The sequence below is a fragment of the Carassius carassius genome, chromosome 24, assembly GCF_963082965.1.
Source record: "Carassius carassius chromosome 24, fCarCar2.1, whole genome shotgun sequence".
Classification (NCBI taxonomy): Eukaryota; Metazoa; Chordata; class Actinopteri; order Cypriniformes; family Cyprinidae; genus Carassius; species Carassius carassius.
Window position 1 is genome coordinate 24,818,872 of NC_081778.1, and position 12,741 is coordinate 24,831,612.

At 34.6% G+C, this 12,741-nt stretch overlaps 1 protein-coding gene across 2 annotated transcripts in view; it reads left to right on the forward strand.

Annotated features, from left to right (window-relative positions):
* LOC132103270 (t-SNARE domain-containing protein 1-like) overlaps positions 1-12,741 on the forward strand; it is a 124,724-nt gene that overhangs the window by 68,220 nt on the left and 43,763 nt on the right. For both annotated transcript variants that reach the window (XM_059508232.1, XM_059508233.1), the window contains exon 9: positions 8,023-8,095. In XM_059508232.1, coding sequence (XP_059364215.1) covers positions 8,023-8,095 — 73 coding nt within the window. The remainder of the gene's footprint in view (positions 1-8,022; positions 8,096-12,741) is intronic.

The window sequence follows — 12,741 nt, forward strand, 5'->3', positions numbered from 1 at the left end:
ATTTCACTGCAAAATCCTCATGGACTTCGAGGCTGAAAACCCCAACGCTGAATCTGGGTAGTTTCTCAGATAAAGCCCAAATCATTTTAAACTAAGGCTCGCATTGATAGTTTTTAAAGACAGCTGGATTTTTAGGGGCCTTCTGCCAGAGCATTGTCATTTAAGACCACTTTTCATGGCCCAACTGCACAAGCCCCACCTGTTCCTTGAATCCTTTGAGCTGCAGCAATCAAGCAATAAATAAGCTGCCAATTTGAATGCAGTGAGGCTGTTAGACTGGCAAAGATCAAAGCCTTCTGTGTTAGCACAGCAAATACAGCATAGAGCCCAGCACCTCCCCTCCCTAAAACAAAACCTACACACCAAGCATAATTAGCCAGCATCTCCCCAGTCACTCTCCACTACTGTCAGAACAGCAAAGATGGGCATCAGTACAGCTATCGCAAACATAATATGCTCTTTTATTTTCTTCTAGTTTGCAAAAATCAGCCATTTAATGCACAGTCCCTTGACATCATTCTGGAGATTGTTTTATGATTCTGCTTACTTAGTAAAAGCGGCCTTACATAAGTCTTATTATGCCCCTCAGGACCACACAGGCCATTCAAGGAGACTGAAGAACATTTAAATGAAGAAAGAAGAGGTGCGCGATACGATAAGACTATCACTTGAAGCAATAGTTCACCCAGAAATGAAAAACCTTTCATTTATTTTTTCACCCTCATGTCATTTCAAACCTCTGTTGTTGTTGATGTTTTCCAGTGAAAAACAAAAGGAGACATTTTTGAATGATTATTACACAGCTTTTGAGATACAAAAAAAAAAAACTAATAGCACGTTATTATTTAGTATACATTTTTCAGTGTTTTACCCAATTTCCATTATTGCACAATATTATTATTATTATTATTATATGGAGAAGTATCGTGTTTAATTTATTTAATAGTACATTTCTACACACACACACACACACACACACACACACACACACACACACACACACACACACATAAAAGCTATTTATATACACGTGTTTATATATACAGTCAAACCAAAAATTTTTCATTATTTTTTACTGGTGGGACACTATAGTTCATTAATGTAAGGAAGGATAGCCAAATTAAGTAAACTGTGACATATTATACCCTAAAATTCCTCATACATTGGATTACCAGTAAAACTGATAAAAATTTGGGAACCAAAATTATTCAGACAATATTTGGAACAATATGAGAGAGAGAATAATATAAATAATGACTGGATAAAATTTTTTTGGTGAACTGTCACTTATAAAAGGTCAGGTAACAATAGCTGAAATAGTTATTATTTATTTATTTAGTTATTTTTCTGTAGTATGTACTGTGCTTTAAAGGGCAGAAGTTACACTCTTCACACAAAACTTGTATTTCATAGCTCCAGTGAAGTGTGTAGTGTTACTTAAGAGTGAAATTTAGGGCACTTATGGGTCACCCAAAAAAAATTTTTTAAATCCTTGGGGGTTACTGGATGTTTCTGTGTGAGCTGCACAGCCTGACACTGAGCACAAGCTTGAGAATCTGATGCTTAGTTTGACTGACATTTGAATCTGTCCGTGGCCGGTGCGGAGTATAGTTCTGCACGCTAGAACCTATGTTGTTTGATCAGAAGCTGATGAAAAGCTGGTCTGTTTATCCAGCCACCTCGAATGGCAGAGAAATGTTAGTGACAGAGTGTATCTGTCCTGGCTTTTTGAATATTGGGGTCTATAAATGTTGGAAGTAGATTTGATTTTCATAGTTATATAAATACAGCCTATAATGTTTTACAGTGAATCCCAACACACACACACACACACACACACACACACACACACACAGACATTCATTTATCATTCATAATAATATGACAACCATTTCAGTTGAAGTCAGCTGAATATAAGGGTTAAAGACGTGCATATAGCAGTTTTCTGTTTTTGAATTTGAATGATTTAATCTGTAGTAACATTCTTAAAAAATAATAATAATAATTAAAACAGTAGCATGATATTAAATGATGCAGCCGCTGTGGCATTCACACAGGGTTGGTCTCAGACTTTGAGTGAGAGAAAGACTGGCATTTTGGAAAGGTAGAACAGCTGTAGGCTCTGTTTGGTGGTGGGGGGGTTCTAAAGAGACGTGCAGCAGGGGTGGACGGATGGATGACTAGAGTAATGACATGTGCTTCAAGCAAATGATGATTAACACACTTGCACCATATGCAATTCTTATAGAATTAAAAAAGTGCATTGATGTGGCAGTGAAGTAAGCAGTGCACTCGAGAAAGCCATTCAGCACTGCAGAGCCTGTATCATATAATAAAATGGCGCAAGGTAGTCATGGAGTCAAATAGCATTGCTTAGAATTTCTAAGTTTAGTTTGAATGGTAGCTATTTATTTGAATTCCCACACCAGTGCTCTGCTGTGTGAAGAAATGTTCTGTTCCCCAGCTGTTCCTCTCCTGATAAAGTTACTGTACAAATTTGTAGATGTGGTTTCTGGTAATTCTTTGTAAAAATGCAGTGACATTTCTTTCTGCAGGGATCATTTTGCGGTAGTACAGACTCAATTTAGTACCTTCTGAAAACTTTTGCAGGCTCCTGCGCATATTTGTGTTTTTATTTACAAAGGCAAAGGTTTCTGTTTCCAATATGTTTTGCAGCTAGTCACATTGAAAGATCGAGTCTGTTGAGCACTAGCGCTATTTTTCCACATGTTCTTTTCAAAGCAATGTTAATTTACTTGTAAAATATTTAAGAGATTTAAGGTAAGTATTCATTATATTTAATTTATTATTTTATATTATAATTGTTATATTATCTTATTTTCAAATAGTACTAAAACTGAAATAAAAATAAAGGTTAATAGAAATATATAACAAAAATATAATAAGTAAAAACATTGACTACATCACAAAGTTACTGCAGCTAAAACTTTAACAGCTAAAACTTTAAATGATTCACATTCACAAAATAGGTAATATGAGTGTGTTACAACAATTTTTGCTCTAGAATAAAAATTGCAGAAGATAGATTTTTGAGGTTTTGTAAGTGTTTTTCACAATCACATCTCTTCAACTGTCAAGCCCATTATGTGTCATAATTGTGTTGATTAAACTTCACTTATGGCAGTTTAATCTATACAGTGTGAGGTGGTGCTATACAAAATAGCAGCACCACTGTGAGGGATTGTCTGTCTTACAGGGCATGTTGTCTTTTTATATGCCGTGTTGTAGAATTGACAGTACCTGTGATGATTTATGATAGAGCCACAATCTGATATTCCACTGCTTCACCTCATTTGTGTGTATCACCCACGCATTAGCTCACAGCTCACAAGCCAGACTCATAAACAAAACTCACTTCACTTCAGCCACTTCTACACTTTACCTCTAAAACTTTGATATCACCTTAAAAATTTTATTATTATTATTATTATTTTATATTTAATCTTTTTTTTTTTTTTTTTTTGGAGGCTGGAGGTTTATAATATTAGTAAGATTCATATGGGGCAGTAAATGTTAAAAATACATTTACTTTATTTATTTATTTATCAATATGAGACAAAAGGTGGTGACTTGATAGTGTTTTATGGTTTAATGTCCAGTTATGCTGGGATTTAGGACACTTTTTGTGTCATGTTTGGCAACCATTGCAGTAAAGACTGATGAAGAGCAGGCTATCTGTTGCTTTAATCAGTAAGCCATTATTGTTTTGCACGTAGAATGCTAGCATTTGCTAATGCTAGGTAGAAGTTAGTTACAGTAGCTAGTAGAAGCTTATTATATGAGTGAGTAATTAAACAATTATGTAAAAATGAAGATTTTGAGGACACACATAAAATCAATTTGATGCAGTTTAAATGAGGCATCCTAATGAATTTAAAAGCACAAACTATATTTTGACAGGCTTAATGAACTGAACTGAGAGACAAATTTGCTTAGAAACTTAATTTGCTATTTGTGTGGAACAAGGCTGAGCATTATGAATAAATTGTTAATTCTAAGCATATATATGTAGATATTCTGTGGGTCTGTACATTATATATGAATAGACTGCAAATTCGAAGCATTGTATTTATATTTCATTTTGACACAAAATGATGTTTTGGTGGTGCAGAATGAATGTTGTCTTTTGGGAGTGTGTTGCCCCTCAAAACTGTTTTTATCCTTCTTTTTTCACTACAGGGGCTCTCACTCACTTATTTCTGATGGTCAGAGCTCTCAGAGCTGATTGTCTAGCAGTATGAACGAACACTCTTTTTCGCAAGCTATTATGAAGCCATCAGCCACCAACTCACTGTTCGAGGTTTATTTTTTTCTTCTTCTCATTCTATCATTCACAGTTCAATGCTATACTTTCTAACCCTCTCTTGGAGTTACACACGCCCAGCTGGCTGCTTCTAAATATGGAGATTTCAGGTTGTTTGCCCCAGGGGAGCTTTGATACATGCAGCGTTTAGTTCAGGACTTGAAATCAGAAACACAGAGGGTAGTCATATCACATTATCTTCACCTAGCATAACACGTCAACATCATCCAGGGCACATTTCAGCTCTTATAAATGCATAAAAACACTGCAATTGTTGCTTGACCGTAACTCCATGTACTGTGATATTTACTGCAGGTTATCACCCCTATATTAGGAACTCTGATTTCACCTCAAGCTATTTATATATATATATATATCGTATATATAATTGTTATTACATAAATTATTAGGATTTTGTATGATGTACCATATATGTAATTAAATGATTATTAGTATTATTATTTACATTACAGTTATACACTATTAAGCTTGTGTGGAGAACCATGGGGTTGTTTCCAGCCTTCAGATCCTGAAAGCCATTTTGAACCTGTGCCCAGTCATTTTGTTGGGCCTTTCACTTTAGATCATCACCTTTTATCAATGATGCTGCCAGGATTGCACATGGTGTACAAAAACATGGACTGAAGCCAGCATATTCTTTATTAAGAGACATTCATTTTGTTCAGAGCTGCCTCATTCTGTTAGCTTAAGCAATAATAGTGTAGTTTCAATTAAAGGAGTCATTTAGCAGATGTGCTAATCCAAAAAAGACTAAAAATACACTTATTACAGGACAATCCCCCAGGAACAACCTGGGGGTTAAGTGCCTTGTCTTTAATTACCAGCTTTGAGCTTTAACCACTGCAGCCCAGTTTTGCATTTTAAAGGTAACATGGTTTTATTTTAAATCAAAAAGGTTTAATTGGCCGGTCATTTTTGGGACTTCAAACAGTATTTTTGGTGCATCTTTCACCAGTAACAGCAGATGGCTCTATTTTGACTTCAGATATATAAAATATCATGTTGAACTTTATCTTATTATTTCACAATATTTCACATACTGTATCTTGTCCATCCATCACCTGTCAAAAACCATTATAGCTTTCCTCAGTGTTTTCTTGTCTTAGATACTGTAGGCCATCTGATGACTTACAGTCACTCTCACATTCGCTCCTGTCAGTCTGCGCTCCTGCAAAACCTCCTGATGTGTTGCATTCATAGAAGTGTCATTCATCTTCTGTTCTGGAGAGTGTGTTTTTTCCATGACTTCTAGCCTTATCAGTCCACACATTTAATTGGGCGGCTGCTGCGGTTCCTGTCAGCGGCTCTCGCTGAAGTGTATGCGCGTTTGTGGTGAAAAGCAGACCTGTGTGTCAGATGCAGCAGATGTCTGAGATTTTTTATCTAATGAAACAAAGGCAGAACCTTTGAATCCTGTCAGATTTGTGTTTGCAAGCTTTCTCCCTATATTTACGTCTCACGTCGATATCTTTCTCTTTCCAAATAAAAACAGAATGATGTTAGACATGAGCAACTTAATTGTGGCACTAGGAAAAGAGCATCAATCTGATCTAACTGTTCAACATTAAGATGGCTATGTTTCAGAAATGAAAACCAGGGACACTTCTAGTTCCTCAGAATATAAATTTGCATTGCCATTATTGATAAATTGTCATTTAATATATATTGACCATGATAAATATAGTACATTGTGCATTGCATTTTTTTCAAAATCAAAATAAATGTTTATTAAATATTAAGCATTACAGGTGTTTTCAACACTGTTAATAATAAGAATTGTTTCTTGAACAACAAATCAGCATATTAGAATGATTTCTGAAGGATCATGTGACAATGAAGACTGGAGTAATGATGCTGAAAAGCTTTGGCTTAGAAATAAATTACTTTTTAAAATATATTACAAAATAAAAGTTATTTTAAATGTATTACAAATAATTTATAAATTATTACACAATATTACAGTTTTCGTTAAATAAACACACCCGCTGATGAGGATAAGAGACTTATTTGAATGTTTTCTGAAGGATCATTGAAGACAAGAGTAATGAAGCTGAAAATTCAGATTTACCTTCACAGTAACAAAATATATTTAAAACTATATAACAACAGAAAAAAAGCTGTTTAGTTTGTTTAGGTCATTTAAGTAATTTCTTCATATTTCATCAGACATTTTTCCCCACGGATTTCCCTCACAGTGTTTCACAGTGTTTGCTTTGAATTATTCTGAATTCAGTGCCTGTTAGCTACAAATCCAATTCTCAAAGGGGATGCAGCGCCAGGGAGATGTGTTTACTTAAGGAGCCATTCTAAAAATTACAGTAAATTAACTTATGATTGCTCTAACTAGATGTGTATTGTGCTGTTTTTTCTTCACCATCCTTTAAGTTTCTACCATCTAATCAAGTGTAATGACACTTTATATCCTGTCGTTTCTACACACCGAATTTAGACTGTGCACATGCTTTGGTGGGGAAAATAAATATGTTGCTCTGTGATGGTGCTGACGGCCAGAGACAGAAAATGCAGAAACTGTTAAGTAATGTGTGATTGGGGGCCATTTTGGCTCCGGCCAAACGGTTTGTGCCAAGAGCCAGGATGGCTGCCAGTTTCCCAAACAATTGCAGACACCTGTGATGAATGGCTCAATGGTTTAAGCTCCACTGACCCAGCTGCACTTACATAGGGTTGTGTATGGAGAAGAAAATGTGTGTAGAGGGAATTTTGACATGAAACAGCACCAGAAGAACACGTTTGGTTTAAACATGTTAGTTGTCCATGTTGTATGTTTTTTTATATGTTATGGCTGAGTATATTGTGTTAGCGTTGTCACAATAGTTACCAACAGCTATACCAACATTTCACAGTTTTTTTTATTTACATTTTTCATCTATTGAATAAAAACAGCATCTTTTAAAATGTAAAAATATTAATAATAATTTTTATCAGTATTAATTTATTTTTTGTACAGATTCATTATCATTGTTTTATTTGAGTTTTAGTATTTTAGGGCCATCAATAACTAAACTAAATTCTTGATACCAATTTGAATCTACCAATTATCTATTGAATAAAAACAACATCTTTTAAACTTTAAAGCATAAAAAGAAATGTAAAATATTAATACTGACAAATTTCAGGACAACTATAATTCTGACATTTAAAATTTGTATTTTTATTTTATTTTCAATTTATAGTCTAGTTTCACTTTTTCAGAGTTTTCCATTTTCAGTTGAAATGTTTTTATTTATTTAGTTTATTTTAGTTTTAGTATTTAAGGGCAAAATAGTATAATTTAAAACCATTTTTTTTTTTCAAATTTATGGACATTTGTATTTAATTAAATGTAATTTTGTTTGGGAGTCAGGAGAATGTATTTAGCTTAGTTTTTTATGTTTTAAAATGTATTAAGTTTTGATATAATCTGTTAGATATAATTAGTATATAGTATATTTATTATAGCTGATCTACACCTAAGCATCAGCTCCAGTTTATGTGTAATAATGTGTAATCGGTATTCAATAAGACCTACTTCCTTTCTATCTCTCTGCTGTGTTTGTTGTTGTTTAATTAATTTAAAGTAACACAAGAACCATGAGACTGCATAAAAGATCACTTCAGAGCACTGTGATGTTTGCTTAACTCACCTCTGAGCTCCAGCCTCTGTTTTGTTTTTGCAGAGAGACGTGCTGGACGTCAATCAGATTATGAAAGACTTGGCCAGCATGGTGCATGAACAAGGAGACACCATAGGTGAGATCCTATTTGTGTGTGTGCGTGTGTGTGAGTGAGTGTGTGTGTGTGTGTGAGTGTGTGTGTGTGTGTGTGTGTGTGTGTGTGTGTGTGTGTGACTCTATATTTCCAGTTAAGAGTCTGTTGACAAATCCTTGTTTGTCTGGCCTTTTATTGATAATCACTTCTCCCCCATATCCATCCCATAATCCCCTGTGGTGCTGAGGTGCAGTTTCAGTGGAGAACAAGGCATCACCTTCTCCAGCTCAATACATGACAGCCTGAGGGTTAGTCTCTACAGCGTGAGGCCTTTAGAGGAGACTAAGATCAGAGAAGATCCTCAGAGATTCAATTTATATTTAACGGGACAGAAGCATTATTCAGGAGCTGAGTCCCTGGTTACATGAAGATAATTTTGTTATTGCTTAATTATTTAAAAAATGTTTAGATTAAACCTTTGACATTTTATCTTGGACATGTCAGCAGGCATGATCTGTCTTAACATTGTGCTGTTTATAATAATTTATTATTATTATTATTATTATTATTATTATTATCATTATCATTATTATTATTACTATTATTATTATTTAATGGTATATTCAGTGTTGGATATTTAACTGGAAATTTAATTTCTATTGTTTACATTTAGATTACCTTTTAACACTCATAATTTAAGAACACAGTTAAATATAAACTTTAACAAATTTTAAAACTAATAAAATATTTTGAAATATTAAAATACATTTTTAACTGCACATGGTAATGTTGTGATGCTGAAATTCATTTGATTTTAGTATTCTGAATTTACTTGTAAATAATAGTATAGAATATAAATGAGATAAATGATACAAATTATTTTTAATATCAGCCATAACATCTAAATAATTATTAGCCTTTCTGTATTGGCCAGAATTTTAATATCAGTGGATCTTTAGTGATAAATATTATTGTAAATTAAAAAAGCTGTTTTGTTGGTGCTTCACAAGGTTTGGGGGAGTGAACCATGACATGTGACCTGCCCAAATGTGATATTATGCATAAACATTTATATCAGGTGATGGAAACACGTTACTGTTATTTTGGGTAATTTGACATGTGACCCTTAGCCATGACCTCTTTGTTAGATAATGCCCATTCCTGTTCTCTCTCCAGGAAAATTTTCTGTACGCTTGGGTCAGAGTTTGCATGGATGTGCACACATTTTCCCGTCAAGTTTGTTTTTTATAAATCCCACCTTTTGCATAGGAAGTGGCGTACACTTCTTTCAGGGCAGGTTTTGTGCATACCCAATGGTTATAAAAGAGGTCCCAGATGATCAAGATACTACTCCTTCAGGAGAGGTTAAGGATGTGCTTTTCATCCTAATTTAACACTCTCATGGTCACAGTACAACTGCAGCTCAAGGAAAAAGGAGAGAAAATGGAGGCGTAACACAATATGAAAGGAGTTCATGAGAGAAAAGGGATACTGAAACTTTCCTTGTCCCCCACTTCCTTCCTTGCATGGACACTTAACATTTACACAGGGAAATGATGTTGGACACATTGAAGGGTATCACAAGTTATGTGACACAAGTTTATTGTATACACACAGTATACAATAAAACCCAACAATGCCATTCCGCCCTTTAGAAGGACAATTGAGGATGTAGGTGGACTATATTTTATTTTATTTTACTCTATGCCACTTTCTGATCTTCTCATTATACAACATGCATTAAGATTTTCATATTGTTTAATTTATTTTTATTTTGTCACTTTCTGGTTTCTCTTCCCCTGCAAACTTTGTTGATGAAACGATGATGCATTTGTACTGTTCCAAAACCATGCCTATTTCGGCCACGTTTACCAACATTTTTACTAAAATTAAAAGGAAAAACGGAATATATTAAACTAAATCTAATTCAAAATATAAACCAAAGCGGTATGATACTAAAATAACACTGATTATGAGTTTCCACTTGCACTGCCAGACTCACTCTCTTAGAACGTTGTTGTTGATGTGTATGAGATTGTATACACCTACATATGCAAAGTGCAAACATTTCATAAATGGCTGTTAGAAAACATTAGCGTCATTGCATCTAGGCATGATGTTTTCAGTAGTAAGTAAGGCTAGAACAAAAGCCTTTTTGCTCAGAGTCCATTAGAGTTTTAAGAGACTGAAATAGAAGTGGCTAAATTGGTCTCTGCCTTTATACCCAGGGTGTTTATTAAGAGGTGGATGTGAATAAAGTCTCTGTGGATGGCCGTAATTTGAAGGGGTGGAGATAGGACAGATTAGACAAGTAAACAGGTGCATGAATTTTAGATGCTTTTAGCACAGCCTTATGGAAAGGTGGACTTTTGTGATAAGGCAAGAACGATATGCGACGTACCTGAATGAAATGGGTCATGCTTTGTTTTTAGTTGTTAGATGACAGGAAAAAGCTCAATATGCCAATGTTACATGTATTAAAATGTGTTGTGGCATTATGTAGTAAAAAGCTATTGGTGTATTCACATAATAATGGTGCATTCACATTAGCAAAATTTTTTGTGAAATTTTGTAGACAAACAAGGTCCATTGTCCACTGTCAATAACATAGTGATGCATGAAGCACAGCTCACACAAATCACTTTCAAACCAAGCAACTTTCTGTTTGTTAGTTTTGTCAAATTCCTTTGACCAGCTTGAGAATGAGAGAAATCTGCATGAAGAACTTTTTCTTTCTCACATGAAACTCACAATCGCACAGATTCCTACTGAAATTATTTTGCCCATGAAATTAGCAAATGGAAGATGCGACTGCCGACTGCACCTTTAAAGTAGTATGATGACAACACTGGCACATAGCCTGACATGTTCTGATATGATATACTGTATATGTGCAGTTGACTTCAGGTTATGCTCAGTCACCATTTTCATTTGAATTTGTTAGCCTAACTAAATTAAGTATATTAAAAGTATATTAATTTGTTATTTTTTTACTTGTTCACCCCATACACATGACGTGCATGTCCATGTTAGCATTTCCTCAGGTGTGCTTGTATTGTGTGCCACATTTGTCTAACACTGTGTAGTCAGCGTTGATGCAGTCATGTTTATTTACTGCTTCAGCATTGCTTAAGGTTATCTGTGTACATAGCGAGTCTATTAATTCCATAAAGAAGTGATTTGATTCTGAGCCACGAAAGCTAAATTATGTTTTCAACTAATTGGGTGTTTGTTTTAAAGCTCAGCTTTGTGCCTTCCTAACTGGTTGATTCTTTAATTATTTCTAGTCTAATGTTTTCAGCAGTATTCACGGTTCGGGTGTGTGTATGTGTGTGTGTGTGTGTGCGAGTCAGTGGTGACCAGCTGAGGAGTGCTTGTCAAACCTGTTCATTTAGAGTCATTATAAAGTATGTCCCTGTAATTCTTAAACAAATTGAGGATGATGAAAATTAAAAAGCAACATTTGTATTTGTGTTTTCAGAGGCTGTTTGCCCATGTTTGGCAGTCGATAAGGTTATATTACACAGAGCAGGATTCTGCATATAAAAAGCTGAATTAAAAGAGGAACCAGAGCTGGTGTGATTCAGCTAGTTTAAAACAGTGAAGGTCTTTTTGGATCCCAGTGATACACACAATGCTTTATGGTTAACGGTGCATCTTTTATCAATTTGTTTTTAACTTTAAGACATTTTGTTTAGTAAGTGAATTAAAAATGAAACCAAACACTGTTGTTCCTTTGCAAAATTAAGCTTACTAAGCAAAACCTGCTTTTTGCTGTTTTTGGGCAATATGGCCTGATGTGAAGCCAGTTTGAAACAATATGTAGCAAAATTATGTTGTTGTATAAAATAACATATACTTTGTTTATAATAAGACAATCCCAGAATACATGTTTTAGTAAATGTTTTCGAAAGGTTTAGCTTTTCTAAATGCTAAAACCTTTGGAGCCTATGGAAATGTCAAATACTTTTATTCAGTACTTTTATTCAAATATTTGTGTGCTGTATTTTTGTATATTTAGAGTATCAGGTCATTAGCTTAGTGTTGGTAACATCAGGCTCTAAATTGTGCAACAGTCATTGTGTCTGCATTGATTTTTGACAGTAATACATAAACTGTTCAAGACAAACCTACCATGAAATATTAAGCGATGAGGTATGGTGCTTTAAATATTATTATTATTATTGTTGTTTACATCAGGGATAGGCAACTCCGGTCCTGGAGGGCCACTGTCCTTAGCTTCAGGCCTCATAAAAACTCACTTGCCTGTATCTATCTAGTAATCCCAAAAACACTGATTGCCTTGTTCAGGTGTGTTTAATTAGGGTTGGAGCTAAACTCTGCAGGACAGTGGCCCTCCAGGACCGGAGTTGCCTATCCCTGGTTTACATTATTTGTTATGTTTTACTAGATTCTCCAGGAAGAGCCCCAATGCCCATTATTTTGAAGAGAAAGGCAGCCAATCAGAAATGTTGCTATTATTAAGGAAACAAAACTCCAAAAAGGCCAAAACCACTCATAAGTGACCACCCATTGACATGAAGCATTGCATCATGTGCCCAAACTCTCAAATATTTGTAAATATTTAAATATTTTGTGCATAAATTATTTATAATCAATGACTGTAAATAAATTGTTTAATATTGTACCATCATTTAGTTTTAGCAGTAATCTGCAATGCTTCATGG